At 47.5% G+C, this 19225-nt stretch overlaps 1 protein-coding gene across 1 annotated transcript in view; it reads left to right on the forward strand.

Moving 5' to 3' along the window:
• The window catches only part of PRPF6 (pre-mRNA processing factor 6), a 349710-nt gene that overhangs the window by 67040 nt on the left and 263445 nt on the right, over positions 1–19225 (forward strand). The window contains exon 7 of the mRNA XM_085619664.1: positions 535–629. Coding sequence (XP_085475790.1) covers positions 535–629 — 95 coding nt within the window. The remainder of the gene's footprint in view (positions 1–534; positions 630–19225) is intronic.

Raw genomic sequence — 19225 nt, forward strand, 5'->3', positions numbered from 1 at the left:
TTTTTAGTTGTAGCCTGAGAGCATCATTATGAATGAAGAATGACTGTAGGGGAATCAGTAACCTCACACCTGATTTCCCTAGTTATTCCCTCATTTTCTTGTTTTTTTCCCCACCGAGATCTCTGCTGCATTCAGCAAGCAGAGTCCTTTGATGAAATACTCAAACTTCCTTGTAACTCCACAAGTATAGTCATTTCAGTGAGCCTCGTAACTCATGTTAATTTCCCCATGGGAATTATATGGCACTCTTAACAAGACCCTTAATCTTTACAAAAATCTGAAGCACTTTCCTAGATGCATGTGTTCCTCTGTCCTGAAAACAGAGCAAGTAATGTTCAGTACGTGCCCTAAGTTTCTCTTGCACTATGATTTTTATTGTGGAAGTCGTTTTGTTTTTCTGAAGATCTGGATGCAGCTTACTCTGTGATCAAGTGTATTGGTGCCTCTCTGTGGCCAGCTGCTAATGAAATTAAAATGCTTTAATGGTTTGTGGTGTGTGGCATCCCACCCTTTTCACGCATTGCTTTTTCACAGGTTTCTGATTCTGTGAGCGGCCAAACGGTGGTGGACCCAAAAGGGTATCTTACCGACTTAAATTCAATGATCCCAACACATGGAGGAGACATCAAGTAAGTGTAGCAATTGTTAGTTGATTAATAAATCACAGCAGAACAGTGTGGCGCTGTTACTGAATCGCAGTTGATTTTAAATGATTCAGCCATTTAATTCCTACTCACTGGTTCTACGAGTCCAGTATCCAGGGGAAGGGCATTGAATAGTTGAAGCCTGCTTCAGTGGGCCAATAAGAATATTATAATAATACACTTTTTTTGTGAAGCCCTTCTTTAAATTATCAAACAGATGTTGTAGTAGATGTTACGATTACCTAGTTTATGGTATTCATTTTACCATCCTATGAATAGTGGAAAGCTGAGCCTACGCAGCGCAGTGATACAAAGATTCAGGGTTTAAGTTGTGCAAAATGAATTGCAATCACAAATTTATGTTCAGCAGCAGACTTACACCTGTGAGTATAGTCGATGCCACTCCAAAAACTTTCCACTTTATAATATTAATAGCATGACCTGTAGTATCCTGGTCTTGCCACTTTGAGGTTCAGTTTTTTGACAAGGAGCAAACTCTTGTTGGTAGTATGCATGTGTTATGCTGCTCTAATGTTCTATGTGTGGTGTTCTTCTTGATAGTACTCAAGATACACAGTGCTTGCAAAACCTATGCTAAAAAGTCCTGTTGTTTTGTCACTGACCAATGGCAACTTGACCCACTCCTCTTCTTCAAAAGTTGCCATTTAATCAAATTTCACTGTGATGCACAAGGCTATTTACAATTCATTTTGGTTTGATGCATGTCACGGGTGTCCCACTCCCTCCTGAGGATCGACTTCCCACTAAGATTGTTAGGTCCACTGGCAACGATTCACACTTAGTTTTAATGTGTTAAATAATTTCACATTGATGTCCTGAACATTTCGTATAGCTACAGCCCATGGGGATTCACGATGGGCGAACTTGTTTACACTTCTATTTTGAAATTTGGTGGGATGGCAGAGGACAATGGGTATACTTTGGATTAGAGGAGCATGGCATCCGGTATGTTTTGGATGGTGGGAGGAATAGGACATCAGAAATAGTATGAATTGGTGATGAAAATGATGGGATGGGACACCAGTGTAAGTTCTGGATTGAGGAGGAGCACTAGAAACCACAATTGCACTGTTTAGAAGGAATGGATGAGTAAAAAAGAGGGTGAGAGAAAGTGGCAAGAGCATAGAGGATTGCACTAAACTGTAGTCCTAGCATATATGCTGAACGGGAGCAAACAATTACATTGTTGTTTCTGTCTTGTGATACATAACTATTATTCTTTCATTCCCCTTTATCTGAAATTTGCTCCTAACATTTTTAATTGATGCTACCTTTATTTGTTGCTGAGATCCTTGCCTTCCCTTGTGTAGGGGGCATGTTGGTGACATTTGTGTACAATTTTTGCAGTAATATTTTTGGACATCCAGGGAATTCCATGCAACAGCCCAGAGCAAATGAATTACCAGGGACTGAACATCTTGTGTGTTGCAGTTCTGCTCAGGCTGGGAGTAAAGTCTGGACTCTCAGAAGAAACCTTGCAGCCTTTACCTGTGAAGAGAAGCAGAGCTGAATTGCCTCTAGATGGAGAAACACGATCTTAAACCTGGGATAATCTTCACGGGACCCTGCTGACTGGAGATTCAGGACAAGTTGATAAACCAAAACTGCCCAGGGGTATGTGAATCCTGTAGCCCAGCAGGGCTAGTGATACAACACTGAATAATCACCAGGTCGTGAAGTGTACTAAGACACTTTTTTCAAGTGGAATAATTAATCTTCACTGTATTTGGTGCCCTCCATATCTACAAAGTGAACTGTATCACTCCTTTTCTCAGTCCCAGATTGATTAGGATATCTCTCCACATCCCTACATTGTGCCCAGTCTCAGCTGGAGGAGGCAATGCTAATTACGAACATCTTGAAACCTCTCGCTAGCCGTTCATTTTCAGGACTTATTATCATTTCTAGTCACCGTGGATCCTTATCCACAGAGTCCATTTGACAGTTGAAATTGGTAAGTGAAGTCTTTGGGTCCACTAGGTACCCACAGCCGATGGATTATTTCAACCACAACTGGCAAATTCCAAGACTCAGGCCTGCAAAGATAGGTAACCCTCTCAGGGACTTAATAGTTGGTACTGAATCACTGTAGGAAAGTAGCCCTTTTTGACTTGGTCACCCCCACTTTCTCACTGGTAGCTGATGGGATTTCGACTGGAAGTGCCCTGGGTTCAGCTAACCAGTTCCCCAGTGCCAGATCTCTTTCCCGAAACTGTCAATTGCTTTCCCAAATTGGCAAAACCTTTCTCACCCTCTGTAAGTCCCTAGTAAATGGTACCCCTGGATCCAGAAGGGCAGCAGCATTAAATGTATGTAAGGGACCCCTCACCAAGCACATGCAAAGCTACCCTTTTAGGCTGTGTCTCTTGTTGCAGACAAAAGTGAAAACACGACGTGTCACACATCCCTGTGTGCCATGTCCCCTAACACTGTATGTAATATTTGTAAATTATCCCTACAGCAGACCTAACAGCCCTAAGGCAGGGTGCTGAATATTACATGTGAGGGCATACCTGCATGAGCAGATATGCCCATTTGCTGGTGAGTCCTATTACTGCCAGTACAAGTGACCATGGAAGCCATTTTAAAACATGTGCAGGACACTGGTGAAAAAAAGCTTCCCAGCTACATGATGGCTTCACTGAAGAGAGGGATGTTTGGTATCAAACATCTCAAATTGATAAACCCACACTGATTCCAGTGATGGAGTTACCAATACATGCGCCCAGAGAGCTCCTTAGAGGTGGGCTCCCTGATTGTTTTCTTCCAGACTGCCACCCAAGACACTGTTCTGACCTCCTAGGGTGAAAGCCTTTTGCTCTCAGGGGATCCAGAACAAAAGCCTGTCCTGGAAGAGGGTGACACACCCACCTACATGATGACCTGATGATTAAGAACAAGAACATGATGATTAGCCTTCCTAGGCTGGCAAGCTTAAGAGTTGGCGTCTGTGAAATGCGAATCTGGCTCCTATCACAGGAGAGGAAGCCAACCCCCTTTGTCCTGAGCCCCCCTGGCAATTGGACGGGTGGCAAAATTAGCTAGTCAGGTAGGCGTGCCACCCCTGAGGGGGGGCTAAACTGAGGTGGACACGATTTTTTAGAAGTAGCCATCTTTGTGATGGCATACTTAAGATTTCTGGGACAGGGATAGTCCCACTTCCCGCAGGAAGTGGTCATATTGAGGGCATAGTGACCCCAAGGGTCAGTTGCCCATTGGCTACTACCATACACTCCTCACACGCCCCATAATTCAGTATTTAGGGGTCCAATGGTGGTAGAAGAGCAGATCCTGACGAACTAAGAAGAGAGATGAAACCAAATAGACGCAATAGCAGAGGAGAGAATCCGCAGCTGACCTGGTACCAACCCTGCCAGCCTGTCTACCTAAGATACTGAGGCCTTCGGAATGGCCAAAGCCCAACACCTGAAGCTACCACTGCATCCTTCTCCTCCAGCCCGAGTTGAAGTGGGCCACCGGTGTTAACAAGGTCTTTAGCCTTCCAGAGGTCAAGTCCGCTGTGGTTTCATCCCTCCTGGACTACTTGACATCACCTGCTGCCTCTGCACGCAGCCCCCCTCAACCGTGACTACTCTGGTAAGGTAAAACCCAATGCCTAAGGACACCCCTGCACCCGTCGACTTTGGGCCTTAGTGAAGAGAACCAAAAATGTTGCCCCCCCCGCCACCGGAGCCCACTTGTTGGTTCAGCCCTACTGGCCTCCTGGCCAGAGCCTGCAGCCTCTTTCCGCGGTGACCGATCTCCATTGAAATACATTGGGGTCCCGACACTGTTTTGCACTCTGCATTCGGCTGCCGTCGTGCCGCTGGTGGTGTACTCCTGGAGATTGGTCTTTTAACTCGTTGTACAATATCTGTTTGCGGAACTTGTTCTTTCTTTCATATGATAACATTGCAGAACTCAGAAATTGCACAGTGTCCACTTTTTAAAGTGAAAAGAAATTATATTTAAAAACGCACTTACCTGGATGATTTTTCTTTGATGTCGGAAAACATATATAAAGATACTTGCTATTTTGTTTAAATTGGTGTGGATCTCCTTTTTGAGTTGTGTGTGTCATTTTATTGTTGATTGTGTGTATTTGCAAATGCCTTGCTCTCCTCTGTGCTAAGCCGAAGGCTGCTCGACCACACTACCTCCTAATAGAGCACTTTGGGACTGCATAGCAAACCCTTGTCCACTCATAAGAGAAACAGTAGACTCGTTACACGGTATATCAACTTTTTGATACATCACATAAAGAGCCAGCTACCTACAATCACTATTACGTTTGCCTTTTCAAAAGTCTGGAAACCAGTTGTGTTCTTAACCGTGTTAAAGCTCTTGTACTATGTCCTGATTGAACACCTGTAACCAATCTTTTGTTCACCATTGATTTGGGCACCAAGACTGTGAAGGAACACGGAACTACACCACATTACTTCAGCTAGGAATTATGTTTGGGTGGTGGGTTTTGAGTTCAGGGACTTTTTCCCATTTTTGGTTCTTGTCTAGAGACACCTCTTAACTGTCTGTTTGCGAAAGAACTCATGCGGCCTATATCAAAATTTGCAGTGGTCTTATGGCCAGCCCGTTGTTTACTATTGGTTGGCTTTCTTGTCACTCTTAATTTGTTTACTTGTTATTGGATGGCTTTCTCTCCTCTTTTTGTTATTGTCCCCGTTGCTTCTTTACCATCTTTTAGGTTGAATGACATATCCTTCCAATACTCGCATTCGGGGAACGACTTTTTATTTCTCAGCAGTACTCCCATGAGAATGCCTTTGTTTTATCACTCGTTCTCCTGTGTGCTGGTTCCCCTATCACATACTGTCTCCACTCTGTGCGCTCCAATTTGCTCCCTCCCTCATTTCAGTACCTCCAGCCCCCATCACATCCATTGGTTCCCCCTCCCCAGCCATTTTTGATTTTAGGTATCCCCAAAAACCAGCCACAGCTCCTCAGTTGCTCTCCTAAATCGCCTTCTCCCTATCACCCACTGCTGTATTGAACCCTTACTCCTCCCGTCAGGGTCAGTACTTGTGGCACAAATGGGGCCAGTGCTAAACTAACATACCTTTTAAGATACCACTCAGTTACCACTGACTATACACCTTGACCTAAAAAAAAGTATGTTTTGGATGGATATGGGACAGTGCACCAGATATGTTTTTGTGATCCATCTTGTTTGTCCGGGGTAATACAACAGGTTTATTTTGGATAGGTGAGGAAGGGCCTGGACATTGTGTATATTTTGATAGGGTAGCTGCACACGATATATTATAGGGCTCGCGGTTTTATGTTTTGTTTGTTTTTTGTGACATTTCCGTCTGTATTTATGCATATTTATATTTTCCTAATTTTATCTGTATTTATCCATATTTATTTTGGTCTTTGTCAGCCTTGCTGTTCAAGACTCTTTACTAAAACCCCTTTCTTTTTTACACCCCTTTCCTATCAACCCACACAGCTATTGGATTGGCAGTCATGGCAGACAGACTTTAGAATTACTTAAAAAACCACCCAATTTCCGTTTTTATCCACATTTAAAAATAAATACAGATACGAAAATAAATGTATTCTGTCTGCATTTATCTGTAAAAATCAGTAAAAACGGAAATAAGGGAGCCCTAATTATAAAGTATTCGGCACCCTGGACCCCTGTATCTAATACGGATCTGCAATTCTCCTCATATGTCTGTGGCATCAAAACCTCTCTGTCTCCAGCTTGCACATAGTAGGAAAAAATCCTTGATGGTTGTTCTACAATATCCCTAGTCGATTTAGAATTTGCATTTTAAATATATTTTAAGCGTTTACGATGATCATAGCTAGTAAGTATTGATGTGTTTGTTTGAAGCTTTAATGGTGGGACAAAGCCCGAGAGGATGCTTTTGGTAGGAGGACTCAATGTGATGAATCCAGGGCATCTTTATTTGTTCCATGAAAACATCCACCTTGAAAGCATTAATACCCTTTGTAGTTGTCTGCATGCTTGCTGGCCAGAAGCACGTTTTCCGTAGTTTGTAAATTCCTTGATAGTCGTTTCCAGACGGAGGTGGATTGTTGTTTTAGTTTCTGGGGAGAATGTTACCCTTCGACTAGTTGGCTCCGTGATTTGACATAGATGATAGCCAAGTATCCCTCACACTGATAGTCAGTTGTTGTACCTTTAGAAATCATTCCTGATGCTCACCGTGTGATTTCAAGAATGTGGCCTTGTCCAGCTCTGGTGGCAGAGAAGCACCAACATGCGCGTAGCATGTGTGACTGTAGATACACATGTATTGCCTGCTAGTGCCATCTAGTGTTGGGCTCCGACATTACAAGTTTCTCTTCGAAGAAGCTTCGAGTCACTCGAATATGGCATGATTGCCCTCCAAGTCCACCATGTGCAGGGGCACCGACTTCCCCGCCTAATTGCATTTTTCTGCTACTTGTCTGAAACCGACGGGCCTACACCCTTTCGATTACCAAGGACTCTGCCTTGGAGGATGTCAGCAGATAGAGCGGGCTACTTTTCGGTTCTGCTCGCTCCGTCGTGCAAAATACCTTGGGGCCGCCCCCACAAGGTCTGTAAACTCTGTCTCTCTCCAGGCACGAGGAGTCCACGTGCACGTTCTGCATCACCTTCCGGTGCAAAATACTTTGCTGTACCGGAGGTAAAGGCGCTGGGCACACCTGGAAATGTTGAGTGGGTCGTTGTGTGACTCTTAGGGCATTTTTGGGGAATGGAACCCACGAAACACTGAGGAAGAGGAGGCGGGCTCTGGGGCACTGGCAACCAATCACATAGTCCAGAAACTCTCCTTTTGAACGTCTCCGTGGAAGGCAAAAGGCACTTTTTGGAGTCGCTGCTGGTGGGACCACACACAAAGGAACCCCAAGCCAAGGCCCATAATTACCAGCCCCAGTAATGGGGTAAAAACACAATCCCGAAAGCAGCCATACTCCGAGGCAGAGCACTGCTCCCAGGGGAGTCTGGCATCGAACCCTGAACCGGCTCCCAAGAAGGTCTCCGGTCTAATGCTTCCCACGGGCAGAGCCAAGATCCAGCTTCAGAGCCGAGCCGAGCCACCATCCAGCCCCCGCCCACCTCACTCCCCCCTCAGTACCGTCTGGCGCAGAGGCACGGAGCTGCTCTCCCTTCAGTGGAGAAAACAGTTCATCCAAGGTTGAAAGTGCAGCTCTCAGCATCGCCCATCCTCAAGAGACACGAGTCAGTTTATTTTTCCTAAAAACGGACAGGGTTTTGACGAGAAATCCTCCTCTGCAAGGACTAGTTTCCATGCAGCCGCTCACCCCAAAGACGAGGAGGATAACTTTCGAAGAAGAACTGCATTCGGAAACACCTCGGCATGCGGTGCTGAAGAAACGCCATGCACGTCATCGCGGACAACCTTTGGGCGAGACTGTCCAAGTTCGAACACAGTCCCCAGATTCTACCAGTGCTAACCGGCCTGCTGAGCTTGGGCCCTGATGCTTTTAAAGACCCAGTCAGGGTCAAGGTGTCCATACTAAGTATCGAGAAGAACTATGAATCTTCTCCCAGTGACCCACTTGACATCGGAGGCCAAGTACCCGCTTACTCCCCGGTAGTTCATACCGCCATTAAGAAAGCATCCGTCCAGCCCCCAGGTGACGCCGCACCCCCAGAGAAGGACAGCAGCAGCAATGCTGCGGCTCAGAGTGTAGCAGTGGGTGCTACTACGCAGTATTCATCAATGCTGCTGCTCGGAGTGTAGCAGTGGGTGCTACTACGCAGTATTCATCAATGCTGCTGCTCGGAGTGTAGCAGTGGGTGCTACTACGCAGTATTCATCAATGCTGCTGCTCGGAGTGTAGCAGTGGGTGCTACTACGCAGTATTCATCAATGCTGCTGCTCGGAGTGTAGCAGTGGGTGCTACTACGCAGTATTCATCAATGCTGCTGCTCGGAGTGTAGCAGTGGGTGCTACTACGCAGTATTCATCAATGCTGCTGCTCGGAGTGTAGCAGTGGGTGCTACTACGCAGTATTCATCAATGCTGCTGCTCGGAGTGTAGCAGTGGGTGCTACTACGCAGTATTCATCAATGCTGCTGCTCGGAGTGTAGCAGTGGGTGCTACTACGCAGTATTCATCAATGCTGCTGCTCGGAGTGTAGCAGTGGGTGCTACTACGCAGTACTCATCAATGCTGCTGCTCGGAGTGTAGCAGTGGGTGCTACGCCGCAGTACCCATAAATGCTGCTGCTCAGACTGTAGCAGTGGGTGCTACGCTGCAGTACTCATCAATGCTGCTGCTCAGACTGTAGCAGTGGGTGCTACGCCGCAGTACTCCTCAATGCTGCTGCTCAGACTGTAGCAGTGGGTGCTACGCCGCAGTACCCATAAATGCTGCTGCTCAGACTGTAGCAGTGGGTGCTTCTACGCTGCAGTACTCATCAATGCTGCTGCTCAGACTGTAGCAGTGGGTGCTACGCCGCAGTACTCATCAATGCTGCTGCTCAGACTGTAGCAGTGGGTGCTACGCCGCAGTACTCCTCAATGCTGCTGCTCAGACTGTAGCAGTGGGTGCTACGCCGCAGTATTCATCAATGCTGCTGCTCGGAGTGTAGCAGTGGGTGCTACTACGCAGTATTCATCAATACTGCTGCTCGGAGTGTAGCAGTGGCTGCTACTACGCAGTACTCATCAATGGTGCTGCTCAGACTGTAGCAGTGGGTGCTACGCCGCAGTACTCCTCAATGCTGCTGCTCAGACTGTAGCAGTGGGTGCTACGCCGCAGTACCCATAAATGCTGCTGCTCAGACTGTAGCAGTGGGTGCTACGCTGCAGTACTCATCAATGCTGCTGCTCAGACTGTAGCAGTGGGTGCTACGCCGCAGTACTCCTCAATGCTGCTGCTCAGACTGTAGCAGTGGGTGCTACGCCGCAGTACCCATAAATGCTGCTGCTCAGACTGTAGCAGTGGGTGCTTCTACGCTGCAGTACTCATCAATGCTGCTGCTCAGACTGTAGCAGTGGGTGCTACGCCGCAGTACTCATCAATGCTGCTGCTCAGACTGTAGCAGTGGGTGCTACGCCGCAGTACTCCTCAATGCTGCTGCTCAGACTGTAGCAGTGGGTGCTACGCCGCAGTACCCATAAATGCTGCTGCTCAGACTGTAGCAGTGGGTGCTTCTACGCTGCAGTACTCATCAATGCTGCTGCTCAGACTGTAGCAGTGGGTGCTACGCCGCAGTACCCATAAATGCTGCTGCTCAGACTGTAGCAGTGGGTGCTACGCTGCAGTACTCATCAATGCTGCTGCTCAGACTGTAGCAGTGGGTGCTACGCCGCAGTACCCATAAATGCTGCTGCTCAGACTGTAGCAGTGGGTGCTTCTACGCTGCAGTACTCATCAATGCTGCTGCTCAGACTGTAGCAGTGGGTGCTACGCTGCAGTACTCATCAATGCTGCTGCTCAGACTGTAGCAGTGGGTGCTACGCTGCAGTACCCATAAATGCTGCTGCTCAGACTGTAGCAGTGGGTGCTACGCCGCAGTACTCCTCAATGCTGCTGCTCAGACTGTAGCAGTGGGTGCTACGCCGCAGTACCCATAAATGCTGCTGCTCAGACTGTAGCAGTGGGTGCTTCTACGCTGTTGCCTCTTGCATACTCTGTTGCATTGCTGTCACATTACGACATATTTCATTGGGAGGAGATGGAGACACTTATGCAGCACCTCCCTGACGCCTTTAGGGATGTGGGTGAGGAAGCTCATGTCAAACCTGAATATTCGTGGTGCCCTCGATGCCACAGACACTGCCCATCACAGCGGTAAAACAAATGTCGTGCTTCTCAGACATGCTTGGCTTCGCATCTCAGGTTTTAAACCAGAGGTTCAATATCTCTAGATGTAGAACTTCTTTTTGGTCCCCATGTGGATGAAACGTTGGGGAAAATGGGAGAGCGTTTGTTTTAACCCTTAAAATGGTGATACCCCAAGAAGACTTCTAGGGCCTTCTTGGAATCGTAAATCAGGGGAGAGCAATGTATAAAGACCACCTTTGTTTTTTTAAAAAAAACTCTTTTTATTAACATTTTCATTTCCAACCATTTCTGCAATACCATATGTTCTTCACAACGTACATTACATCTCCCTCGTTTCAGCCTTTGTAGTACATTAAGGACCCCTGTCGTTTTTCCCTTTACCTTTGCACCCGTCTCTTTAACCACATCAAAACCCCTCTCGTCAGTGATCTCTATACACACCCTTGCTAGTCGGAATTGTCTGATAAGGATTCTTCCTGCGGGGGATCACAGATGTTGCCCCGATATTCATTCCATTTCCCCCATATCTTATTCCATTTTTTGGGGCATCCTCCGTGTATGTAGACCGATTTTTCGGTTACCATTAATTCGTCCATACCATTACACCACTTTCGGAGTGTCGGGACTTGCCTGGCTCCCCACTGCTGCGCAATATCTTTTTGCTAAGGCCATCCCTAGTATTACCCATGCTTGCACTGCCTGATTGAGGTCCATGGCCTCCCAGGCGTTTAATATGCAACACTTTGGTTCAGGAACCATCGTTATTCCAGTTACCTGCGCGATTGTGCGCATTATTGCTTTCCAATAGTTCTGGATTTCTACGCATTGCCATAATATGTGCCAGAACGTGCCCGGTTCCCCACACTGTCTAATGCAAAGCTTTGTATCGGCTCTATGCAATTTATGTAGTAGTGTCCTGGTGTAGTAGGTCCGATGCAGTATCTTCAGTTGTATTAATTTAAATCTAGCTGAAATCGCCACTTCTCTTGGGGATGCCAACGCTTCCTGCCAGTCCGTCTCATCCAGCTCACCCACGTCAGTCTCCCATCTAGTTTTTAGGGTTTGTGTCGGGTCTGGTTGGTTATTTATGATTTTTTTGTATGTGAGTGATATAGCTTTCTTCGTCATATGGTCAGTAAGGAGCCTGTCCTCGAGGGGTGAGGATTCTGGCAGTTTCGTGCCGTGCGGTATTAGTGCCGTTAGTGCATGCCTTATTTATAAGTATCTAAACATCTCTGTGTCAGCCAACCCATAGCTCTGTTGCAGCTGCGTGAACGGGACAGTCTCCCCCTTTTTCCACACGTCCCCCACCTTCGAGATACCCATCAGGTCCCATTGTCTGAATCCCTTTGTGTTCTTTAGCCTTCCTAGTTTATTTGTGTCCCAGAGTGGTGTCGCCTGTGTGAGGACTCCCTCCCAACCCATATCCCTCTGCACTTCGTGCCAGATCTTAATTGTATGGGCTGTAGGGCCTGTGAGATGTTTATGTTGATTCCTGTTGTAGAGTACTCCCATAATATTGTCTGCGCCCAGTAGATGCCTATCCATGCGATAGGCCGGGTCTTCCTGATCACCGTGAAGCCATTGGTTAATTACCGCCAGGTGAGAGGCCCAGTAGTACACCTTAATGTTGGGGACCGCTATTCCTCCATCGTACCAGCCCTTCACTAGTTTGTGCATCGCTATATGTGTCGCCCTACCATCCCACAGCAGCTTGTTTATTTCAGTACTGATTTCCCTGAAGTATGATGGGGTTATCGGAAATGGTGTATTTTACAGGGTGTATAGAAACCTCGGGAGCGCCATCATTTTGAAGAGGGTTGCCCTGCCTAATAGGGTGAGCGGCAATGCACGCCAGCACTGCACATCTCTGCGGAACCGCTCCAGAGGTTTCTTGAGATTTTCTGCTCTAAAGTGTGCATCCTGTGCCGTGATATGGATGCCCAAATATTTAAACCCATCAGGCACTATCTTGGCAGCACAATTATGTGGGAGTTGAGGCTGATCGCCTGAGAGTACGTAGATATGCGAATTCGTCCAGTTTATCGTGTATCCTGAAACCCGGCCGAACGCCGCACAGATATCCATAAGGCAATTGAGGGAGCGGGTGGGCGAGGCCAGATAAAGGAGTATGTCGTCCGCATAGAGCGATATTCGGTCCTCCCACCCCGGAGCCCACTTGAGCCCACGGATTACTTGATCTTGTCGTATCCACGCCGCCAAGGGTTCCAGCACTAGTGCGAATAGAAGCGGTGACAATGGACATCCCTGCCGTGTCCCTTTTGCCAGTGGAAAGGTGTCTGAGATTCTCCCATTGGCCACCACTTGTGCCATCGATATCGTATATAGCAGTTCCACCCATTTTATGAATTTGGGACCAAAACCCAAATGGTGAAGTACCGCAAATAAAAATGGCCATTCCACCATATCGAACGCCATTTGCGCGTCCAAGGAAAGGATTATAGCGTCCTCTTTAATTAGGGATTTGCGTGCCATGACACTATGCACTCGCCTCAGGTTTTGTGCCGTGTTCCGGTGCGGCATAAACCCCGATTGATCCGGGTGAACCACCGTCCCCAAATAAGGCTGCAGCCGCATTGCAAGCACCTTGGCTAGTATCTTTGCTTCTGCGTTGATCAGGGATATGGGCCTGTAGGACATGCAACTGTTTGTTGGTTTGCCTGGCTTGTGTATCGCTACTATCGTTGCCAGGCGCTGGTCCCTGGGAAGTTCCCCCTTCTCTAAGCTATCTTTGTACATGTTCAATAGGTGGGGTGTTAGAACTGTAGCCAAGTGTCTGAAGAGCTCCACTGGGATTCCATTAGGCCCCAGGGCTTTACCTGTGTGGAGTGCGAGTATCGCCTGAGTCGTTTCTTAGAATTAGAATTAGAAATAGATTTATTGAGCGCGGTTGCTGCCCAAGGGCGTCCAAGCGCTGAGATGAGAATTGGAGAGACATGCTGAGTGACAGATTAGAGCTCGGAAGCTTTGGCGAATAATAAAGTCTTCAGCTTTTTTCGAAAAGAGAGCAGGTCCGGGTTGGAACGGAGTGAGAGGGGGAGAGTGTTCCAAAGTTTAGCTGTGTTCAATGAGAACAACCTGCCCCCGGATCTGGCTCTCTTCACTCTAGGAACCATTGCCAAGAAAGCCTCAGTGGAGCGGAGGTTCCTATTTGGGTGATAGGGGATGACCAGGTTGCTGTTAATTGCGGGTCCTGTTTTCCAAAAGGCCCGGTGCGCAATGCACAGTGCCTTGAATGTCACTCTGTGCTTGACTGGTAGCCAGTGAAGACTTTTTAATGCAGGTCTGGCTGACTGGGCTCGTGGAATCTGTAACAGGGTGCGTGCTGCGCAATTTTGCACCACCTGGAGTTTCCGGAGAGTCATCTCGGGAGCCCCTACATATAGGGCATTGTTTGAGTCCAGGCGAGACTGGATGAGGCCTTGTACTGCCACTTTCTTGGCTTCTAGAGGCAGAAGTGGAAGGACTTTCCTCAAAGTCTTGAGGATGCCGAAGCAGGTGGCGGACATCTTAGTAGCCTGGGTGGAAAAGGAAAGCTTCCTGTCCAGCCACACTCCTAGGCTCTTGACACTTTCCTTGGGGGTAGGGGGAGTGCCCAGAGCTTGGGGCCACAAGGAGGTGAAAGGTATTGGCGAGGCTGAGCCTAGAAGCAAGAGCTCTGTTTTGTCTCCGTTTAGTTTAAGGGAGGAGCTGGTCATCCACTCCTTAACATCTTCTAGGCAGCTCAGCAGGCCTCCATGGGGTTGGCTGATGTTCTCTTGAGCCAGTGATACCACTAACTGAGTGTCGTCGGCGTACGACACAATTTTGATGCCGTACGGTTCGACGATCCCAGCCAGTGGTTTCATGTAGACATTGAATAGCACAGGGCTCAAAGAGGAGCCCTGTGGTACTCCACAGCTGAGAGGCTTGCTGGTTGATATTATGTCGCCGTCGAAGATCTGAAAAGATCTATCGGACAGGAAGGAGTCGAACCACCTTAGAGCGTCGCCTGAGACTCCGATGTCCCGGAGACGGTTCAGCAAGGTGGCATAGCTGACCGTATCGAAAGCGGCGCTTAGATCAAGGAGGATCACTGCCACTGATCCTCCCTGATCCAGAGCCATTCGGGATTCCTCGGCGACCGCTAGTAAGGCAGTTTCGGTGCCATGTTTCGGCCTGAAACCTGTCTGGGATACATCCAATAGGGAGTGATTTTCAATGAACTGGACCAGCTGGACATTTATGTATTTTTCCAATACCTTGCCAGCCCAAGGGAGGAGTGAAATGGGACGATAGTTGGAGTGATCATCGGGGTCCAGGTTCGGTTTTTTCAGCAACGCCCGTACCATGGCTTGTTTCCATGCTGTAGGAACGGCACATGAGGCTATAGATGTGTTTAGGAGTTCCAAGATAACAGGCAGGGTAGCTTCGTGTGCTTGTATCAGAACTTCTGGTGGGGCTGGGTCATGCGGGGAGCCGGATTTAACTTGGCGTGCCATTTTGCCGAGGGTGTCGAGGTCCAGGGGAGGGAAGTGCTCGAGGGTTGGCTGGTCTGGGGGAGGGAGGATTCTAGGAGAGGGTGGGTCGGCTATCTCCGAAGCTGTAGCTCCCGTTTGAAAGGTGGAATATATTTTCAGGACTTTGTTGTAGAAAAAGTCCGCAAGCTCGTTGCATTGGTCTTGAGTTTTGCTCGGAGGGGGGGGCGGTAATGACACTTGAGCAATGATTTATTATCTGAAAAATTTCCCTGGGCTTAGATTTAGCCTCTAGGATTTTATCAGAATAGAAGGTCGCTTTCGCCGTCCTAATCCCATCTCTATAAGCTTTTATCGCCTCTTTGTAGGCTACCTTTTTTTCCGGGAGAAAGTCCAAACGCCAGGCTCTCTCTCGTTGCCTGCAGCAGCGTTTTAGTTCTCTTAAGGAGTCGGAGAACCAGGGCACGGATTTATGCATTCTCTTAGATGAAGATCTCCGGAAAGGAAGGATCGTATCTAATGAGTTAATGATCCAGCTGACATAATTTTCGTTTGCTACACTAGGGTTTGAGCAAGGGGGCGGGCGGGTAAAGTCCAGGCTGTGCCTCCAGGATTCCAGCTGGAGTTTTGACCAGTTCCTCCTGATTGTTGTCCGGGGGGGTGACTGGGGGACCCAAGCAAACGGAATCAGAAAATGATCTGACCATGGGAGGGGGATAGGATTGTCAACAGTCAGATCGCTGCAGCTGCTGAAAATTGGATCGAGCAGATTGCCCTTCTCATGGGTTGGAGCTGTGACCAACTGGCACAGCTGAAGAGCTCCAAGGTCGTCTATTAGCTCCTTGGCAATATTATCTGCGGGGGAGTTGGAATGAAGATTCAGGTCTCCTAGCACTGTGTAATTAGCCGCAAATAGAGTTCTTTTCGCTATTATCTCCGGGAGCGACCTATGGAACAGTTTTGTTGGATCAGGGGGACGGTAGATCAACGTGCCCGAGAAAGAAGTGTTGGCGTTGAACTCTATGCAGAATTCCATGCTTTCGCACTCGGTGATACTTTCTGCTGTGGTGCGGCAACGGTACTGGTTTTTAAGAATGATAGCCAGACCGCCGCCTCTTCCTACTGGTCTGTCCAATCTAACGATGTGGTATCCACTCGGTAGAGCTGCGACTATGTCTGGGTCAGATTGAGTGGAGAGCCAGGTCTCTGTTAAAAAGATAACATCTGGCTTGCGCTCCTCTAGCAGCATGGACATTTGAATGCTATGCTTTGGCAATGATCTACAATTTAATGCCAACATGCAATATTTCTGTACCGAGGGGCCTGCCAGGGTGTTTCGGAAGGAATGTTTGCATTCGGAGCAGCAGGGAGGGAGGGATGTGGCTGCAAAAGTGCGGGTACATAAGGCGGTAACTCTGCTTCCTATGAGGCGTAAGGCAGTGGAGCTGTAAGTCCTGACCGGAGGAACGGGAGAGGCAGGGGGGGTGGCCCCTGGTCCCGTCTGGTCGCGGACGGGCGCAGACGGGCTTGCCTTCGGCGCGCAAACGGTGCTCCCGCTGCGCTCGTCCGCTGCGCTTGTGTGGGATACACATTTATGGAGAGAGAGGGTGGGCGTGGCCTATCGTGTGGGCGTGGCCTCGCGTTTCCCAGCGATGGCGTCCGTGTGCCGATTCCCTTTCCCAACAGCGCTATGTTCCGCTGATTGCGGGTGCCTGCTTGGCCGGGAAGTGGTTGCAGTGGCTGGGGGTAGGTGCACAAGTTTTAAAATACAAATAAATCACAGTTTTCAAGTTTTTTAAAAAATATGAGCGTGATGACACCTCCGGCTTCCGCCTCAGAGGTCAAGCAATTCTAATGGCCGGCGCTCTTGATCAGCGCTTACATAGGGTAGGCGGTGGGCGTGGCCTATCGTGTGGGCGTGGCCTCGCGTTTTCCCAGCGATGTAATGTCCGCCTCTAGTGCGTGCACTGCCGTTTGAGCCAACGTTGGCATTTTGATGTCGTGCAGGAAGGCTCTGTTGTCTTCTATTGTGGCCGTGGGCGTATATATACGTTCATAGTGTGCCGCCAGCTCCTCTACTATGGCCTGGGGGTCTGGGATTGCCTTGCCATTCTGTGTGTCTAGCTCCGCTATCCACCTATTTGCTTTATCTTTTTTGTCTAACCATGCCAGCAGTTTACCTGCTTTGTCACCCTGTTCGTATACTGTATGCTTTGTAGTCTGAAGTCTAGATTTTGCCTCCTCCCATACAAATGTCTTGTACTCTAGTTGTGCCAGCTACAGCCCGTGTGTGGTTGCTGCAGTAATGTCGGCGGCGTAATCCGCCTCTGCCCGTTTCGAGTTCTCTTCTAACTAATGGAGTTGTTGGCTTTGTCGTTTCTTGTGGTGTGATACGGATGATATTGTCTGGCATCGCAGGACCGTTTTATAGGCTTCCCATAGTGTCGCCGGTGACTTCACCGTGCGTTCGTTCTCAGTAAAGTATTGTTTTGTGGCGGTGACCAATGTTTTCCTAATCTCTTTATTTGTTAAATAATATGTAAAGACCACCTTTTAAACCTCTTCATTCATGTGAATTTCTGAAGCTGGAAGGGACTGCATATGTATTTTTATATAGGCCTCGTCAGCATTGATAATTCCACCAGCCAAATTGGAGGACTTTGGTAATTCTGAGTTACACTTGTAGCACAGAATTACTTATAAATTCTACTGCACCGCTTGTGGAATTAATCCGCAGCAAATGATTTCTAAAGAGGTCTGGAAGAGGGAGCAGTCCCTCTGTGTTTACAAATCATTGCAGAATTAAGTTTAATCTGCAGTTGTTTTTAATCATAGAGGAACTGCTCCCTCTTGTGGCCCTGTTTAGAAACCACTGCTGTGCAAACATCTCAGCACTCTTACTTTTACATAATCTGCAGTAATCACTGCAGAATATGTAAGGGCACCAGGGGGGATATTCACAGCAGCGTCCTCAGCACCCTTACATTCTCTGCAGTTTTTGCTGCAGAGTATGTAAGGGGGCTCTGGGGTATGCACTGTAGGGATTTTTAAACCGGGCTGGAAGACCGAGCAGTCCTATGTATAAAAAACACTGTAGATTAAATTTTAATCTGCAGTGATTTGTAAACACATGGACTGCTCCCTCTTCTGGCCCGGTTTAAAAATCACTGCACAGCAGGTCATACCCCTCGGCACCCATACTCTGCAGTGATTACTGCAGAGTATGTACAGGCACCAAGGGTTATGCACTGCAGAGTGATATCCAGTGGTTTCTAAAGTTTAGAAACCACTGCATATCACTCATCGACGACAACCATACATACTCTGCAGTAATCACTGCAGACTATGTGAGGGCACCAAGTAGTGTTTGGCTGCACTATTTTCTTAGCATAAAATGCATCCTCGCTTCCATTTTTGGACGAAAGGGTGCATTTTGCACTAAAAAAATAGCGCCAATGCCCACTCTGCACCACCGGGGAATTCAGTTGAATCTTGCGAAATTTTAATATAATTTAGCAGAATGAAATTCCACTAATTCCTCCCACCCCTACTTTTCGACTCAAAATGCATTATTTAGCTAACTACAATGCACTGGACACACATAATTAATTTTACTCTTCACTCCATTCTCACCTTCCTCTCGCTGTGTGAAAGCCAATCAAAAGGATGGAGTCGGTGCCTATGCACATTGTGGGCTAAGGGAGGAATCACTCCATATCCCATGTCTCACTGCTTCTTCATAAACAATAACTTGTAATATAAACAAGATAGCCCTGCACTCTTATAATAATTAAATCAACATCCAAATCATATTTTGCAGTATATATCCATAACATGAGCAGTTCTCAGTAGGTAGTCATTTTCCCAAATGAAAAACAGTTGATCCAATCTTGTAATCTTAAAAATTATTCTTTATTCATGTTCTTTAAAAGAGTTCAGAACAGCCACAGCCGACGCGTTTCGTCCTCAATCGGACTTCTTCAGGGCTTGAGGTTGTAAAGAGTATTAATTCATTTAGGTTGTCATCAGTAAACAGAACACAAATCGATTTGAAATTTATTGTTCAGTTTTAAGATTTGAGTCAATTCAATGGTCCACGAAGCAAAAAAAGGTGTATTCCTGTCGAGATGGATTTAGCATCACTTTGAAAAGAATTCTGAGAGTGCTACACAGAACCAGTGTACTCCCTCATCACGGTCGGAGTGCTGGAGGAAGCGTGTAGACGTCAGGACGCATTCGGGAAGCCTTGTAATACTCGACCCTAGCACTAAATGGCAGGAGTATC

Source organism: Triturus cristatus, chromosome 7 (assembly GCF_964204655.1).
Source record: "Triturus cristatus chromosome 7, aTriCri1.1, whole genome shotgun sequence".
Classification (NCBI taxonomy): Eukaryota; Metazoa; Chordata; class Amphibia; order Caudata; family Salamandridae; genus Triturus; species Triturus cristatus.